Source organism: Podarcis gaigeae (assembly GCF_964106915.1).
Source record: "Podarcis gaigeae genome assembly, chromosome: 5".
Taxonomy (NCBI): domain Eukaryota; kingdom Metazoa; phylum Chordata; class Lepidosauria; order Squamata; family Lacertidae; genus Podarcis; species Podarcis gaigeae.
The window spans coordinates 51,678,938-51,692,148 of NC_139681.1; the positions used below are offsets into that span (position 1 = coordinate 51,678,938).

The 13,211-nt window shown below is 40.6% G+C and overlaps 1 protein-coding gene across 6 annotated transcripts in view; it reads right to left on the reverse strand.

Annotated features, from left to right (window-relative positions):
- Positions 1–12,602, reverse strand: part of PLEKHS1 (pleckstrin homology domain containing S1) — a 28,168-nt gene extending 15,566 nt beyond the window's left edge. For 2 of the 6 annotated variants that reach the window (XM_083741433.1, XM_083741430.1), the window contains exons 1-8: positions 12,351–12,602; positions 9,436–9,481; positions 8,584–8,660; positions 8,350–8,456; positions 6,015–6,149; positions 2,923–2,977; positions 2,257–2,364; positions 1,005–1,109 (exon numbers count right to left, since the gene is read on the reverse strand). In XM_083741433.1, coding sequence (XP_083597559.1) covers positions 1,005–1,109; positions 2,257–2,364; positions 2,923–2,977; positions 6,015–6,149; positions 8,350–8,456; positions 8,584–8,660; positions 9,436–9,463 — 615 coding nt within the window. In that variant the 5' untranslated portion in view covers positions 9,464–9,481; positions 12,351–12,602. Of the gene's footprint in view, positions 1–1,004; positions 1,110–2,256; positions 2,365–2,922; positions 2,978–6,014; positions 6,150–8,349; positions 8,457–8,583; positions 8,661–9,435; positions 9,482–12,045; positions 12,144–12,179; positions 12,275–12,350 lie in introns of those variants that run through there. The other 4 variants (XM_083741434.1, XM_083741432.1, XM_083741431.1 and 1 more) reach the window with 4 other exon arrangements.
- Between the last annotated feature and the right edge of the window lie 609 nt (positions 12,603–13,211).

Below are 13,211 nucleotides of genomic sequence, written 5' to 3' on the forward strand. Positions count from 1 at the left end.
ATCGAAAGGTCGGCGGTTCGAATCCCTGCGGCGGGGTGCGCTCCCGCTGCTCGGTCCCAGCGCCTGCCAACCTAGCAGTTCGAAAGCACCTCCGGGTGCAAGTAGATAAATAGGGACCGCTTACCAGTGGGAAGGTAAACGGCGTTTCCGTGTGCGGCTCTGGCTCGCCAGAGCAGCGATGTCACGCTGGCCACGTGACCCGGAAGTGTCTCCGGACAGCACTGGCCCCTGGCCTCTTGAGTGAGATGGGCGCACAACCCCAGAGTCTGTCAAGACTGGCCCGTACGGGCAGGGGTACCTTTACCTTTACCTTATAAACAAATATAATAATTATAATTTTAATCATATTATCGTGCCCATGGATATAAGTTTCTAAGCACGTTTCTGCAATGGAAGCATTATGGGCAACTGTGTGGAAGCCAGGGACAAGGAGAGGCAAGTGGGTGTGAAAAGGAAGGATCAGAAAATGAAGAAATAATTAGTAGCAAATAATCACTAGCAGGGTGGCGCTGTGGTCTAAACCACAGAGCCTAGGGCTTGCCGATTGGAAGGTCGGCGGTTCAAATCCCCGTGATGGGGTAAGCTCCCGTTGCTCTGTTCCAGCTCCTACCCACCTAGCAGTTCGAAAGCATGTCAAAGTGCAAGTAGATAAATAGGTACCGCTCTGGTGGGAAAGTAAACGGCGTTTCTGTGTGCTGCTCTGGTTCACCAGAAGCGGCTTAGTCATGCTGGCCACATGACCCAGAAGCTGTCTGCGGACAAACGCCAGCTCCCTCGACCTATGGAGTTAGATGAGCGCGCAACCCCAGAGTCGTCCGCGACTGGACATAACGGTCAGGGGTACCTTTACCTTTAATCACTTGCAAACCCTTATTTTATTTTATTTTTGAAAATAACTGAGAAATGCCTCATGCAACTTTTTCCACTACGCAATGCATGGAAGTGATGCAGTAGCTGCTTCAAATTATCCATACAGTTCTTCCAGTCCCACTTTCAACACTCACTAGTTGCAGTACTGTCAGTGACTCATAAACAGGGGCTTCTTGGGAGGATTCTTGAGTAATAGGCTCTGAATAGGGCCTCTTCTTGGAGGTGGATGTTCCTATATCCTGCAGCACAACGAATCAAAACAGAATAAAAGAAAGCATAGCTTTATTTCAGGGTGATTCATTAAAACTAGAAATTAGCCCTGTTCTTTCTGCTGATAGAACACATTTAAGCAAAATCAGGTACTTGAGTTGTGGTTCTACTTTAAAATTGTTATGGGTGTGGAAAAGAAAAGGAATAGTATTTTTATTTTATTTTTAGCACTTGTCCAGACATGCTATTTATTGCACATTCATCCTGATTTTCTTTCACAAAACATACCCAATAATTACGTAGGCTATGCCTAGTCTTTATTCTGATTTGTTTGTGAGGAAGTTATATGACAATGAGTACCTATCCTGGATTCATCCTGACTTATTTGAATGGTGTTTACTTGCATTCCCATTCATTTATCCCTCAATTTTCAATGCATTTTCCAATTACTGCCAAAAACCCTGTTTCTTTTTTAAGATGGATTTGTGGCACCGGGGAACAGAGCACTTTAATTGTGCAAACCTAAGTTTCCTGGTATGGGACGCAGGTGGCGCTGTGGGTTAAAGCCTCAGCGCCTAGGACTTGCCGATCGAAAGGTCAGCGGTTCGAATCCCTGCGGCGGGGTGCGCTCCCGCTGCTCGGTCCCAGCGCCTGCCAACCTAGCAGTTCGAAAGCACCTCCGGGTGCAAGTAGATAAATAGGGACCGCTTACCAGCGGGAAGGTAAACGGCGTTTCTGTGTGCGGCTCTGGCTCGCCAGATGCAGCTTTGTCACGCTATCCACGTGACCCGGAAGTGTCTCCGGACAGCGCTGGCCCCTGGCCTCTTGAGTGAGATGGGCGCACAACCCCAGAGTCTGTCAAGACTGGCCCGTACGGGCAGGGGTACCTTTACCTTTACCTTTACCAGCGGGAAGGTAAACGGCGTTTCCGTGTGCGGCTCTGGCTCGCCAGATGCAGCTTTGTCACGCTGGCCACGTGACCCGGAAGTGTCTCCGGACAGCGCTGGCCCCTGGCCTCTTAAGTGAGATGGGCGCACAACCCCAGAGTCTGTCAAGACTGACCCGTACGGGCAGGGGTACCTTTACCTTTAAGTTTCCTGGTATACCCTTGAAATCCTTCCCATGAAATACTGACAGCCTGGAGGCACTCTTAAAATGAAAAAGACAGTAAATAACAACCACCTCATATTCATTGTCAGGACATGGTTCCTTCTTGATGATGTCAGCAGCTACTTCATCAAGACAAGCTGGTGAAGATTTTGACCGACATCTCATTTCTGGTTTCTGGGTCAAGAAATGAAGCAACAGAGTAATTTCACATAATTAAAACCTTTACGAAACACTATGAAACCAAAGTGTAACTATTTTTTGAAATTGACTTTTACATGAATATTGCTATTTAGTTCTCCAACCAAGGAAGGCTTACAAAAATGCATATACTAGAGGAAAGTATGCAAGAAAAAAGCAATATATTGGTGAAAATAACAAATGAATATGCATTGTATTAGGGGAAATTGGTTGAAAAAATGCAAATGTGTACATTTCTCAAAAATGCATATAAAATGTGCTTATTGGGAGAAATTTAAACTAAAATGCTGGTAAATTTCCATGAGGATTTTTAAAATTGTGCCAATTGCTACAAAACATGGAGAACTGAATTTAAGACTGGAAAAATTAGAAACTTGAGAGAACTGAAACTCCAGTTGTAAGTTACAGTATAGAAAAGAAAACCGAGCACTAGTACTGTAGAACAAATGATGAAGACAGTTGTTATTATTATTATTATATTAAAAATGTCAATCGCTGATGTTTGATAATTAAAACAGCATTACAACCACTGACCTTTGTTTCTTTGCTGGTTGAAAACAGGAAGGTGGCCCAGTCCTCAACGTCCTTGCTAGAGAGTGAAATTACATTTAAAGGAGACAGATAGAGAAACAAAATATTAGGAATGAGATTGTGTTCCTCTGAAAAATGTGTAAAGTTTTTTTTTTTTTTTACTTTTAAGAAGAACCAAATCCTTGAGCAGCATCTTCAAGGTGCTCAAGGGCCTCCTCCCTATATGCCAAGGGGCAGAGAAACTCTGGAAAAAACATTGAGAATGGGAGTTACAGGCCAGTGATGGTTGTGACCAGAGGCAAAAGTGGCAACAAATCAGACTTTTAACTTTGTCAGGTAGGCTACATCCCACCTATGCAAAAGTCAGAGGTCTTTACACCCTACGCTCTACATCTCTTCAGCCAGGCAGGCAAGACAGTTCAAGGACAGGAAAAACTAGGATGAGGAAGGTATGAAGCAGAGCTAGTGAAGGAGCATGGCTTGGGGAGACTTCTGGGAGAAAGATATGGAGGCCTCAAGGGCCATATTTGAGCCTTGGGCTTAAGGTACCATAATCCCTGGCATGAGCAATACAGTGGTACCTCGGGTTAAGTACTTAATTCGCTCCGGAGGTCCGTTCTTAACCTGAAACTCTTCTTAACCTGAAGCACCACTTTAGCCTATGGGGCCTCCTGCTGTCGCTGCGCCACTAGAGCACGATTTCTGTTCTCATCCTGAAGCAAAGTTCTTAACCTGAAGCACTATTTCTGGGTTAGCGGAGTCTGTAACCTGAAGCGTCTGTAACCTGAAGTGTATGTAACCCGAGGTACCACTGTATTGCTGGGTGATATTCAAGTAAGTTTTACTCAGAGTTGAATACTACCCTGGGTATATCCAGAAAACATCTAAAGCATTCTTGGACTCCAGCAGTTGGCCAATAGTCAGAAGTGGTGGGGGTTGTGGTCTGGCAAGATATGGAAGGCCAAAGTTAATCACCCATGATTTCAAGATTCTCACAAGTAATCCTTCACCATATAACCAGGGATGTCTTTATTCCATGGCTGTAGAAGATTTCAAATCTTTAAAGAATCTCATTCTCTATAGTCACCCAAATAGGACATACCTCTGATTAGGCATGGTTAGGACTGCAAACTAAGTAAATTAATTTATCAAATCTGCATAAATTTAGGAGTCAAAGCAATAGCACTGAAGCAAAACCCTAGTTTATTTTAAATATACACAGGTCCCGCTATCCAAACACTTGTTAAAAAAAAATAACTTATCCAAAAATGAGGAATTAATATGCAACTTATACACACTACAGATCCATAGAGCTGGACCTGAGTGTAGTACTGAAAACAAATAAGCAGCCTTAAAGAAGCCTTACTTTTTGTGTTTTGCTGATCCACGGCAGCCGTTTCACCAGAAACCATGGTGGAAGGAAGTGAGGAGGAAGCGGGAAAGATCAGACAAATAAGAGCATTTTTTTCTTTTCTTATTTGCCTTTGCAAGGTTTCAGAGGGCTTTCCCAGGTATTTTTGACATTTTGTCATATTCTGTGGTCGGGAACACATTAGAAATTTCCACAAAGAGATCAGTGGAAATGGTCAACTTGTTATGCAAATGTTTGTTTATGAAATGAATTCCTGCAAATGTATTCTGTTTGGATAGTGAGACCTGCATGTAATGTTCATCTGCAGCTTTTATATGCACTACTTTGATAAAGAACAGTAAAAAAAAAAATCCATTATTTGCTTTATTTATTTAGCTGAACAAAAGCATTTTTAATCAGTGTTTTAACCCAGACATAAAGGCATATCCATGCATTGGCCTGAGCATACTATGTGAATGGGAGCAGGGTGATTGCACACATTGAAAAGGATTAGATCTTCTAATCAAGACAATGATGGTTTGCTTAGCAGCCTTGGCATTTTGCACTAAAGCTGCAAGCTTCCTACACTGTCAGGATGGTGTTGTTGACTTGGGTTCCAAGCTCATAAAGAAGGCACACTGGACGGCAAGTACAGAGATAGCCAGAGCAGTCTCTTGCAGGGTGGCATTTCAATACACCCACTGGGGACCCCACAGGTTCTGCCCCACCTTTATTGTGAGGATGAGATTCCCCTGTCTGATGGTGACTGTGATATCTATATAAAAAACAATGTTTCTATCAACCACCACCTTTTCCATTAGTTGTTGTTAATGTGTGGCTGTAGGCTATAGAGGGAAATGAGGGGAAGATGGGGATGTCAACTTGGGAAGGTAGCCCATCTAGGAGAAGGAAAACTCTGGTTCTAAACCTCCGCTTCCTTGCACCTAAACTCATTCATGGGAAGGCCTTCAGGAGTAAACCCTGAGGAAAATTCTGTACCCACTGCTTTGCAGGAGTGGTTAGAATCTTTCAAAGTAGCCTTTAAGGAAACTGGCACTCGATTCTAAGTTACCGAAAACAAACAAAGGGTATTTGTTTTCTTTGAGGTCAGACTGGTTTTGTTTCAGTACCAAAGTCTCTGCCGGGTATTGAATGTGCAGAATATGGGGAGGTGAGTATAAGGTAAAAAGGTACCTAACAGGATTTGTATTATCTCTTTCCAAGCAGCACTGATTTCTCTCACAAGTTCTAGGCATTTTGACTCTGGGAAAATCCCTGCCGCATGTGTAATGCCAAAAGAGATTATTCTGTGGCTGATTCTTCTCAAATAAAGATTCCCTCATAATTTACCTTGCAGCACAGCTCTTCTTCTACTTCCGGAACAGCCTCTAAAGCAAGGGTTTTTCAGAAGGGAAACACACTATAATAAGTGGCTTAACTGGGCAAGAAAGGAATCACAGTAGGGAAACCATTCTTGATTTATTAAGCTATGGTGGCTCCTTAAATTTCCTTCACCTCCACTCATCTTGCTGTTCAAATGTATTTCACGAGCTTTGTAAACGTTGTAAGGGGAATCCTTTTTTTGTGTAATATATATGATGGCTTGTGTGAAAATTTCTTTGAGGATGTGCTCTGACCAATTTGAGGATCCTGTACCGGTATTTTAATTTTTTTTAATTCATTGCCTTCAAACTAGCAGGTATGAAAGCTATACATACATATCTGCAAAGAATGGTGAACATACCTGTCTGATCCAATAAGATAGAAAACCCTATTTTCTGTTCTGATGGTCATCACTTCTGCAGGCTTGCATTTAAACATCTTCTTCACAACCGTCATTTTCTCAGGGTCACCTATGCCAATCTCTATTTCTGAAGTCCTGTTAGGTAAATATATGAAAGATGTACACAGTCTGTGTGGCTCATCGTGTTAAAAGATGTCATAGGCAATGATCTAGCATTGTAAATTATGCTCTTGCGCGTGATGAGACTGTTTTTACTGCATGTCATTTCTAAACAAGTGTTTTGGTCTTACATAATCCAGAATGGGAAAAGCAAGTGCAAAATAAGAACTTGTCTGTCCCAAATTCTTACCCCAATCCATAGATACAAAAAACCTCGGAGACGTGAAACATAACTCAACTTAAATATGTCTATATATTGTAGCACCATTATGAACCGTGGTTGATTCTTGAGATTCAATACAGGTTTTTACAATCATGTAAGTTATAATAGATGAAATAAACTGCCATCTTGTGCATGTCATAAAAAGCATGTAATGTGTAATATAATATGGTATAGTGGTTGGAGTGTTGGACTAGGAGCTGACAGACCAGGGTTCAAACACCTGCTCAGTCATGAAACTCACTGGGTGATCTTGGGCCAGTCACTATCTCTCAGCTCAACCTACCTCACAGGGTTGTTGTGGGGATTAAATGAGGAGGGAGAGAACTATATATTCCACCTTGTTTAAATTACGCCACATGGCAGCCTAATGCATTCTGGTACATTCCTTTTCCGATATAGCACACTCACAAAGCTTGGTTATTTTAACTAGTTATATAAAACAGAATCACATGAGGTTTTAAATGGGTAGACAAATGTGATATAATGATACATATATTTAAAACCATATTAATCCTGTCTCCAGCAATGGCCACTTTTGGACAGAGAAGACTTGGCCACTGTACTCCATGCTCTGGTAACTGCCAGACTGGATTATTGCAATGTACTTTATATGGGACTGTCTTTGAAGACACATTAGAAACTTCAATTTGTCCAAAATGCGGCAGCCAGATTATTCATTCATTCGTTCGTTCGTTCCTCAAAATTTATATAACACTAAATTGTCAAAAACCTCAAAGCAGAATGAACCTGTTTTGATTAATTACACAGAAAAGGAAAAGAATTTTGGATAAACAATAAAGCACAGATTATTTAACTGTAATAGTTGAGTTGAAACCGCGAAGAGATAGACAGAACTCAACAAAATTATAAGGGACTCAAACCAGTATGAAGGACTTTGCGCACAGAATATTTAAGTATTGGTTTGAACTTCCTAAAAAATGTTTGTTTAAGAAAAGGTTTTTTTCTCCTAGTTTTTGTTGTTTTGCTTTGGTTTTTTTCTTTTCCTTTTCTTTTTCAATGTTGTTCTGTTGATCTTAGATGTTTAAATACTTTTACTGTGTATTTTGTAACACCTATTTTTATCCTAGAATATATCGTTGAAGATCAAATTATTCTTTTTATTCTTTCTTTGTGAATTTTGAAAATGTAATAGTTTTTGTTTACAAAAGATAAAACAAGGAAAAGCAAGGAAGAAACCACAACCACGCTTTAAAAACACACAAAACTTAAAACAATAAAGCAGATTAGAATTACCTCAGAGCATCTGGAGAGATGACTGGCTGAGGTTCCATTTTAGAACTCATAGAACCCTAAACAGCTGCACAGGTTCTCACACATTAAAAGCGCATTACTGTGAAGGGGTTGCAGGGCCACATGGGTTAGCCACTCTCCTACCAATGCACCCCCCAGGCACCCCACCCCAGCTGCAGGGTCCCTATGTGCATACCATCAAAGCTTCTTTCTGCAATAAGTAGATGTGCAATAAGTCTTGCTCACTGCCTCGCAGTGCTTTTAACCTGTGAGGTGGTTCAATTTCATATTGTGCTCCACCATGCATTTGGGAAGAATCTGGAGAAGAACTTTTTTTGAGGGGGCCAGCAAGCAGCAATTCAGGCAGTCAGGGACTGTTAAAAGAAGATTTGCTTGGACAGGCGGAGTCCCCCAAACCCTGGGCGGCTCCTGTGTGGAATAACGACTCAAGACAACGTGCTATGGGATTAAAATTGGCCACAACTTTATTATGTTCTAATGTGGGTAGACCTTGGCTCAGTCATTGTGCATTTATCCCTCCCAGTCTGCCATCAGGGATCTAGATATTCACCTGGGGGAAGGCAAAGCCAAGCCTGTGCTAATGGTGCCGCATAGGGTCTAGGGGGCTGTGCGTGACAACGCAAAGGGCGCCCCCCATTTAATGTGGGGAGTGGTCATTCTGAGACATGGCTAGATACTTACTCATTGATTTCAATGTAACCCTTTAACTGGGCACCTTTAAGATACCTCAGGACATAATCATTCTTGCCAGACTTGGAAAGGATAAAGTGTCTCCTTTTCCAGGAGTTCTGTTGGAAGAAAGGTAAAAGACAAGGAATTAGAAATACAGTAACACATTATGAGTACAATTATTATTGCTATTTGCTCATCATTATTATAGCAGCAGCACCGTAGCTATTATGGTGTCAACAGTACCTGATTGGAGAAAAGATGAGGAGGTGGGGATTTGATGAAGAAACCATGCTTGTAGACATCTCCATAACTACAATTTCCTGATAAAGAGATAACAGTAAGAAACATTCCATGTTACCTTCATAGGAAAAGAACCATGAAGAGTGGATTTCTGTATCCCTTAGCCACAGACCCATAGTCAAGGAGGGAGAGATATCCACTTCAAAATGTCAAAAATCAATGATATTTATGTGTTTGAAGTAAAATATGAAATGGTTTTTGACCAGTCCTACTATGATTAGTCCAGTTTGATTTATTTATTAAAGTGCTTATGTTTCTCCCACTCACATCTACTACTGGGCCAGCAGGCACAATCCAAGATAAAATGGTTAAAACTATATTGGGGAGCAGGAGAGTCTGTATGGATGCTGCTGCTGGAAACCCAAATCAAGTACTTGAAAAATATCACCCAGTAGAAATGAAAGATTGTGGGTGGAGCATCATGGTGAATCAGAAACAGGGCTTTGTGATCTTAGGCTAACTCAGCCAAGCCTTATCCCTAGGACTCATGCAGCAACAATCCAATGCATGTGCAGAATGCATTTTCTACAACACTGAGTGAAGGGAATCCATCCCATATCTTTGGATCAGAGGGCAGGGCTTTAAGTGCAAATGTGTCAGTTCCAATGTGGCTCAAGACCTGAATATTCCTGCCCAAATATGCAAACTCTGCCATGTTTTGGAACAGGGTTGGAGTCACATACTGATTGCCTCCATTAAAAAAAGAAACAGTGCATGTTGAGAAAAACATGAAAATTGCCAGGGAAACGGGTATGGCCTGCAGTCTGGATAAACTCATGAGACTCCATCTCATACCTATGCACATTGTTCGTGGAGCATCCATTTTGATTGCTAATTCAACCTAGTAAACAAACAAATAGTGAGGGTTAAAGACCACTTTAACTCATGTTTAATATGTACCGCCCCAGTGCACCGTCACTATAATCTAGGACTTTGTATAAACCACACCTTGCCTTCCCAGTAAGTACTTGCAGTTCCTGTTCAGATTAAATAAACAGAATATTATGAGGAACAGAAGTACTTAATTTTCTTTTTTGTTCTTCTGCTATGCGGTATTTAAACAGAAACTGTAACCAAGCAGCAGTTTATCAGATGTTAACGAATATTTGTTATTTGTCAGTACCCATTAACTAGGTTAACAAAATATTAACATAGATGTAGATGGTGACTGTGTGCCAGAAAATAACTACCAGAAACCCCCTCAATTTATAATTCTCCCAAAACGATGCAATGAAATATATAACATAAAGAACAGCAATATTTTATTCCTACAGTCCTTTCTTCCCACTTGCTCCATTGAATGTTTTGAACAATAAAATACAATTAGCATTCCAAGAACTTACACAGCATAAAAAGGGCAACAAAAGACCGTAAATTAGATCAACAGTTGTTTTTGAAATGAATGGATGGGTATAATGCTTACAATAATACCTTCTTCAGATCAAGGGAAGTAATAGTCCTGCTCTATTTTGCCTTGACCAGACCCCACCTGGAGTACTGTGTCCACTTCCGAGTATCACAGTTTAAGGATATTGACAAGCTGGAATGTGTGCAGAGGAGGGCAACCAACACGATAAAAGGTCTAGAAACCTAGCCTTATGTGGAATGCTAGAGGGAGCTGGGGATGTTTAACCTGAAGAAGAAAAGTCTGAGGAGCGATATGATACCCATCTTCAAATATCTGAAGGGTTGCCACATGAAAGAAGGAGCAAGCTTGTTTCCTTCTGCTCCAGAGGGTAGGACTTGAACCAATGGATTTAAGTTACAATAAAGGAGATTCCGACCAAACATTAGGAAGAACTTTCTGACAGTAAGAGGTGTTCGACAGTGGAACAGATTACCTTGGAAGGGGATAGACTCTCCTTTATTGGAGGTTTTCAAACAGAGGATGGATGGCCACCTGTCATGGGTGCTCTAGTTGAGATTCCTGCCTTGTAGGCAGTTGTGCCTTTGGGGTCCCTTACAACTACAATTCTTTGATTACCACCAATGAAACTTTGAAAATTTTAATTAAACAAATAAATACTCTCAAAAACTCTGGTAAAACCGATTCTGATCGCGGGGGGGGGGGGGGGGGGGCGGTTGCCAGCAGGGAATTAGGTGACAGCTTAAAATTGGCTTGCTCTCTGCACCTATCAACCCAAACTTCCACCATTAGTACACACACACACACACACACACACACACACACACAAAACTTACACTTAACACAGATACTCCCTTTCTTTTCCCCACACCCTATCCACATGGATACATGCATACACACCCACATGCATACACACCCCATCCACACACTCATTCTCTGTGAATTGCCCATGTGGAAAAATGAGCATGGAGGCAGCCATGAGGGCATTGCAGAGTGCGCTCCTATGCCAATACAACCCCCAAGTCTATGATTCAATTCCCTATTCCCCAAGCTGTTCTTTGCCTCCTAGGATAAACATACCAATAGCTATTTTTTAGAAGAAGTAAACACTATAGCTGAGCAATAAGCTTAAACCCGGCATTCCACTGCTCTGTCTTCTTTTCCTATATTCTCTTCTGCCCAGTTTGACACAAACAATTCTGAAAACAGCAAATCCATTATGGGACAATTTTATTTGAGGACTGATCATTAGTCTTAGTCTAGTTATTTCACTTTTTGGAAAGCAAGTTTGAGGGTGATCTTACTTCCATGCAAACTCACACTCTGCCTCTCACTTCCTGCTGTATTCGGAACAAACTTGAATTGATTCAAATGTTCTCTAAAGAACTCAGTCTCAGGAATACTTTCCATAAGTTTCAATCAATATGCATTCAATTTTACTTGCCATCAAGCTGAATGACTCAAAAGATTGGTAATATTTTGCTCTTTTTGTTAATATCCCATTTCTACTATTGACTAATCACATTACCTCAGTTAATGTCCTATTTCTTCTATTGACCTATGTTTGCTGCTATTTACTTATATTATCCCTCAGTTGTATTCCAGTCAAATTAATCTAATGGGTATTTGGTGATTTCATTTTATTTTTTAAAGACCTCCCTTTTAGTGTGATGAGCCCTTGCAATTCTGCATTCATAGAGAAGGCACAGAACAAATGATGGTTAATGCTACAATCCTATGTATACTAAGCTCAGTGAACTTAATAGGGTTTATTTCTGAATAGTCTTGCAAAAGATTGCACTACATGTTGTAGTGAATTAAAAGATCTCTAAACAAATATTTTTTAAAGCTAAAACAGTATAAAATTTTTCTATGTTACCACTTGGGTCTGAGCAGACACACACTTGGTCTTGGTAAAGTTGTCAGAATTAAGAATAAACCAGTGCTACAAACCACAATTAAAATATATATTAAGATCAAGGCAAGGCAATATAAATGTGAAGGAATGCCATGATATACAGAGAGACTTATGAACTTACAGCAGAGAATGATCACTGCAAAATGTCAATATATGATTAGAAGAGAGGGGTGGTCACTCTTTAAATCACAGCACATTTTCACCCACAAACTGGATTTAGTGGAAGAAAGAGCTTTTACATTGCACAACTCTTACCCAAGGAGGCTTTGTTTTCAGAATTTAAAATAGTACAGTTTAGCCTTTTTAAAACAAAATCAAAACAAGCCACTTAAGAAAAGTGTATGTGTGAAACAGGAGGAGGTTGAAATTAGATGATACTTCTAACTTTTATTCTAAATGAACATGAACATTTGTAGGGGTACTTACAGGCACTAGGTGTTTGCCAAACTGAAGATCCACAATGTCAAACCACGACAAGTTATATTTTCCGAGCGCTCCGTTGCTCCTAGTTTAATGCTGAGCAAATAGCAACTGCCTCCTTATACCAGTGCACAAAACATAGGCTGTACTATGAGTCATAAGGAAATACCCAGGCTTTTTCCTCAGGGCAAATGTACAACCTCCTGTCAAGCTGAAAGAAGTTTCAAATGGGGGAAAACCAGAAGTGGATAGCATGCTAATGTGCCTTTGACAACACCTGAGAAACAGACATAGCAATAAGCTTACATTTAACTCGGTAGCAAAACACATCCTGGAAAGAGAATGGTTTTGCTTGTTTCTCCTTACAAACAGCATGCCCCCCCCCCCAATATTGCTTATATATATTACGGTCCCCTATTTCTCAAAATAGGGGGAAATACTGTAGTAAAAGAATTGTGCTTTATTTTGAATGATCATAGCAACAAAAGGAATCAATGTGATATATATTCCCTGCCAAGCAGCATATTTAAAGATCAACACAGAGCCTGCAAACCTAGCCCCCCTTACCTGAAAATAATACCTATTAAATTCAATATGAATGAGTAGAAATGGTTTGGATAGCACTGTAATTTTGGAGACTTTCACGCAAGCAACAAAAAGTCACAGCTTGCTTTAACCTGGGCATTCCAAACGAATCAAGATTTAGGGATTTCCAACCATTATTTTTTTTTTTTTGAATCACCATCAGAATCTTAAATGTGTGCTAATCTTCTCCCATAAACCAATGCTGAAAGAGAAGAGGAAGTTATTTGAACTACTCTGCAAATGTTCACTGGATAATCCAGTGAGGGTATATTGACACTTCTT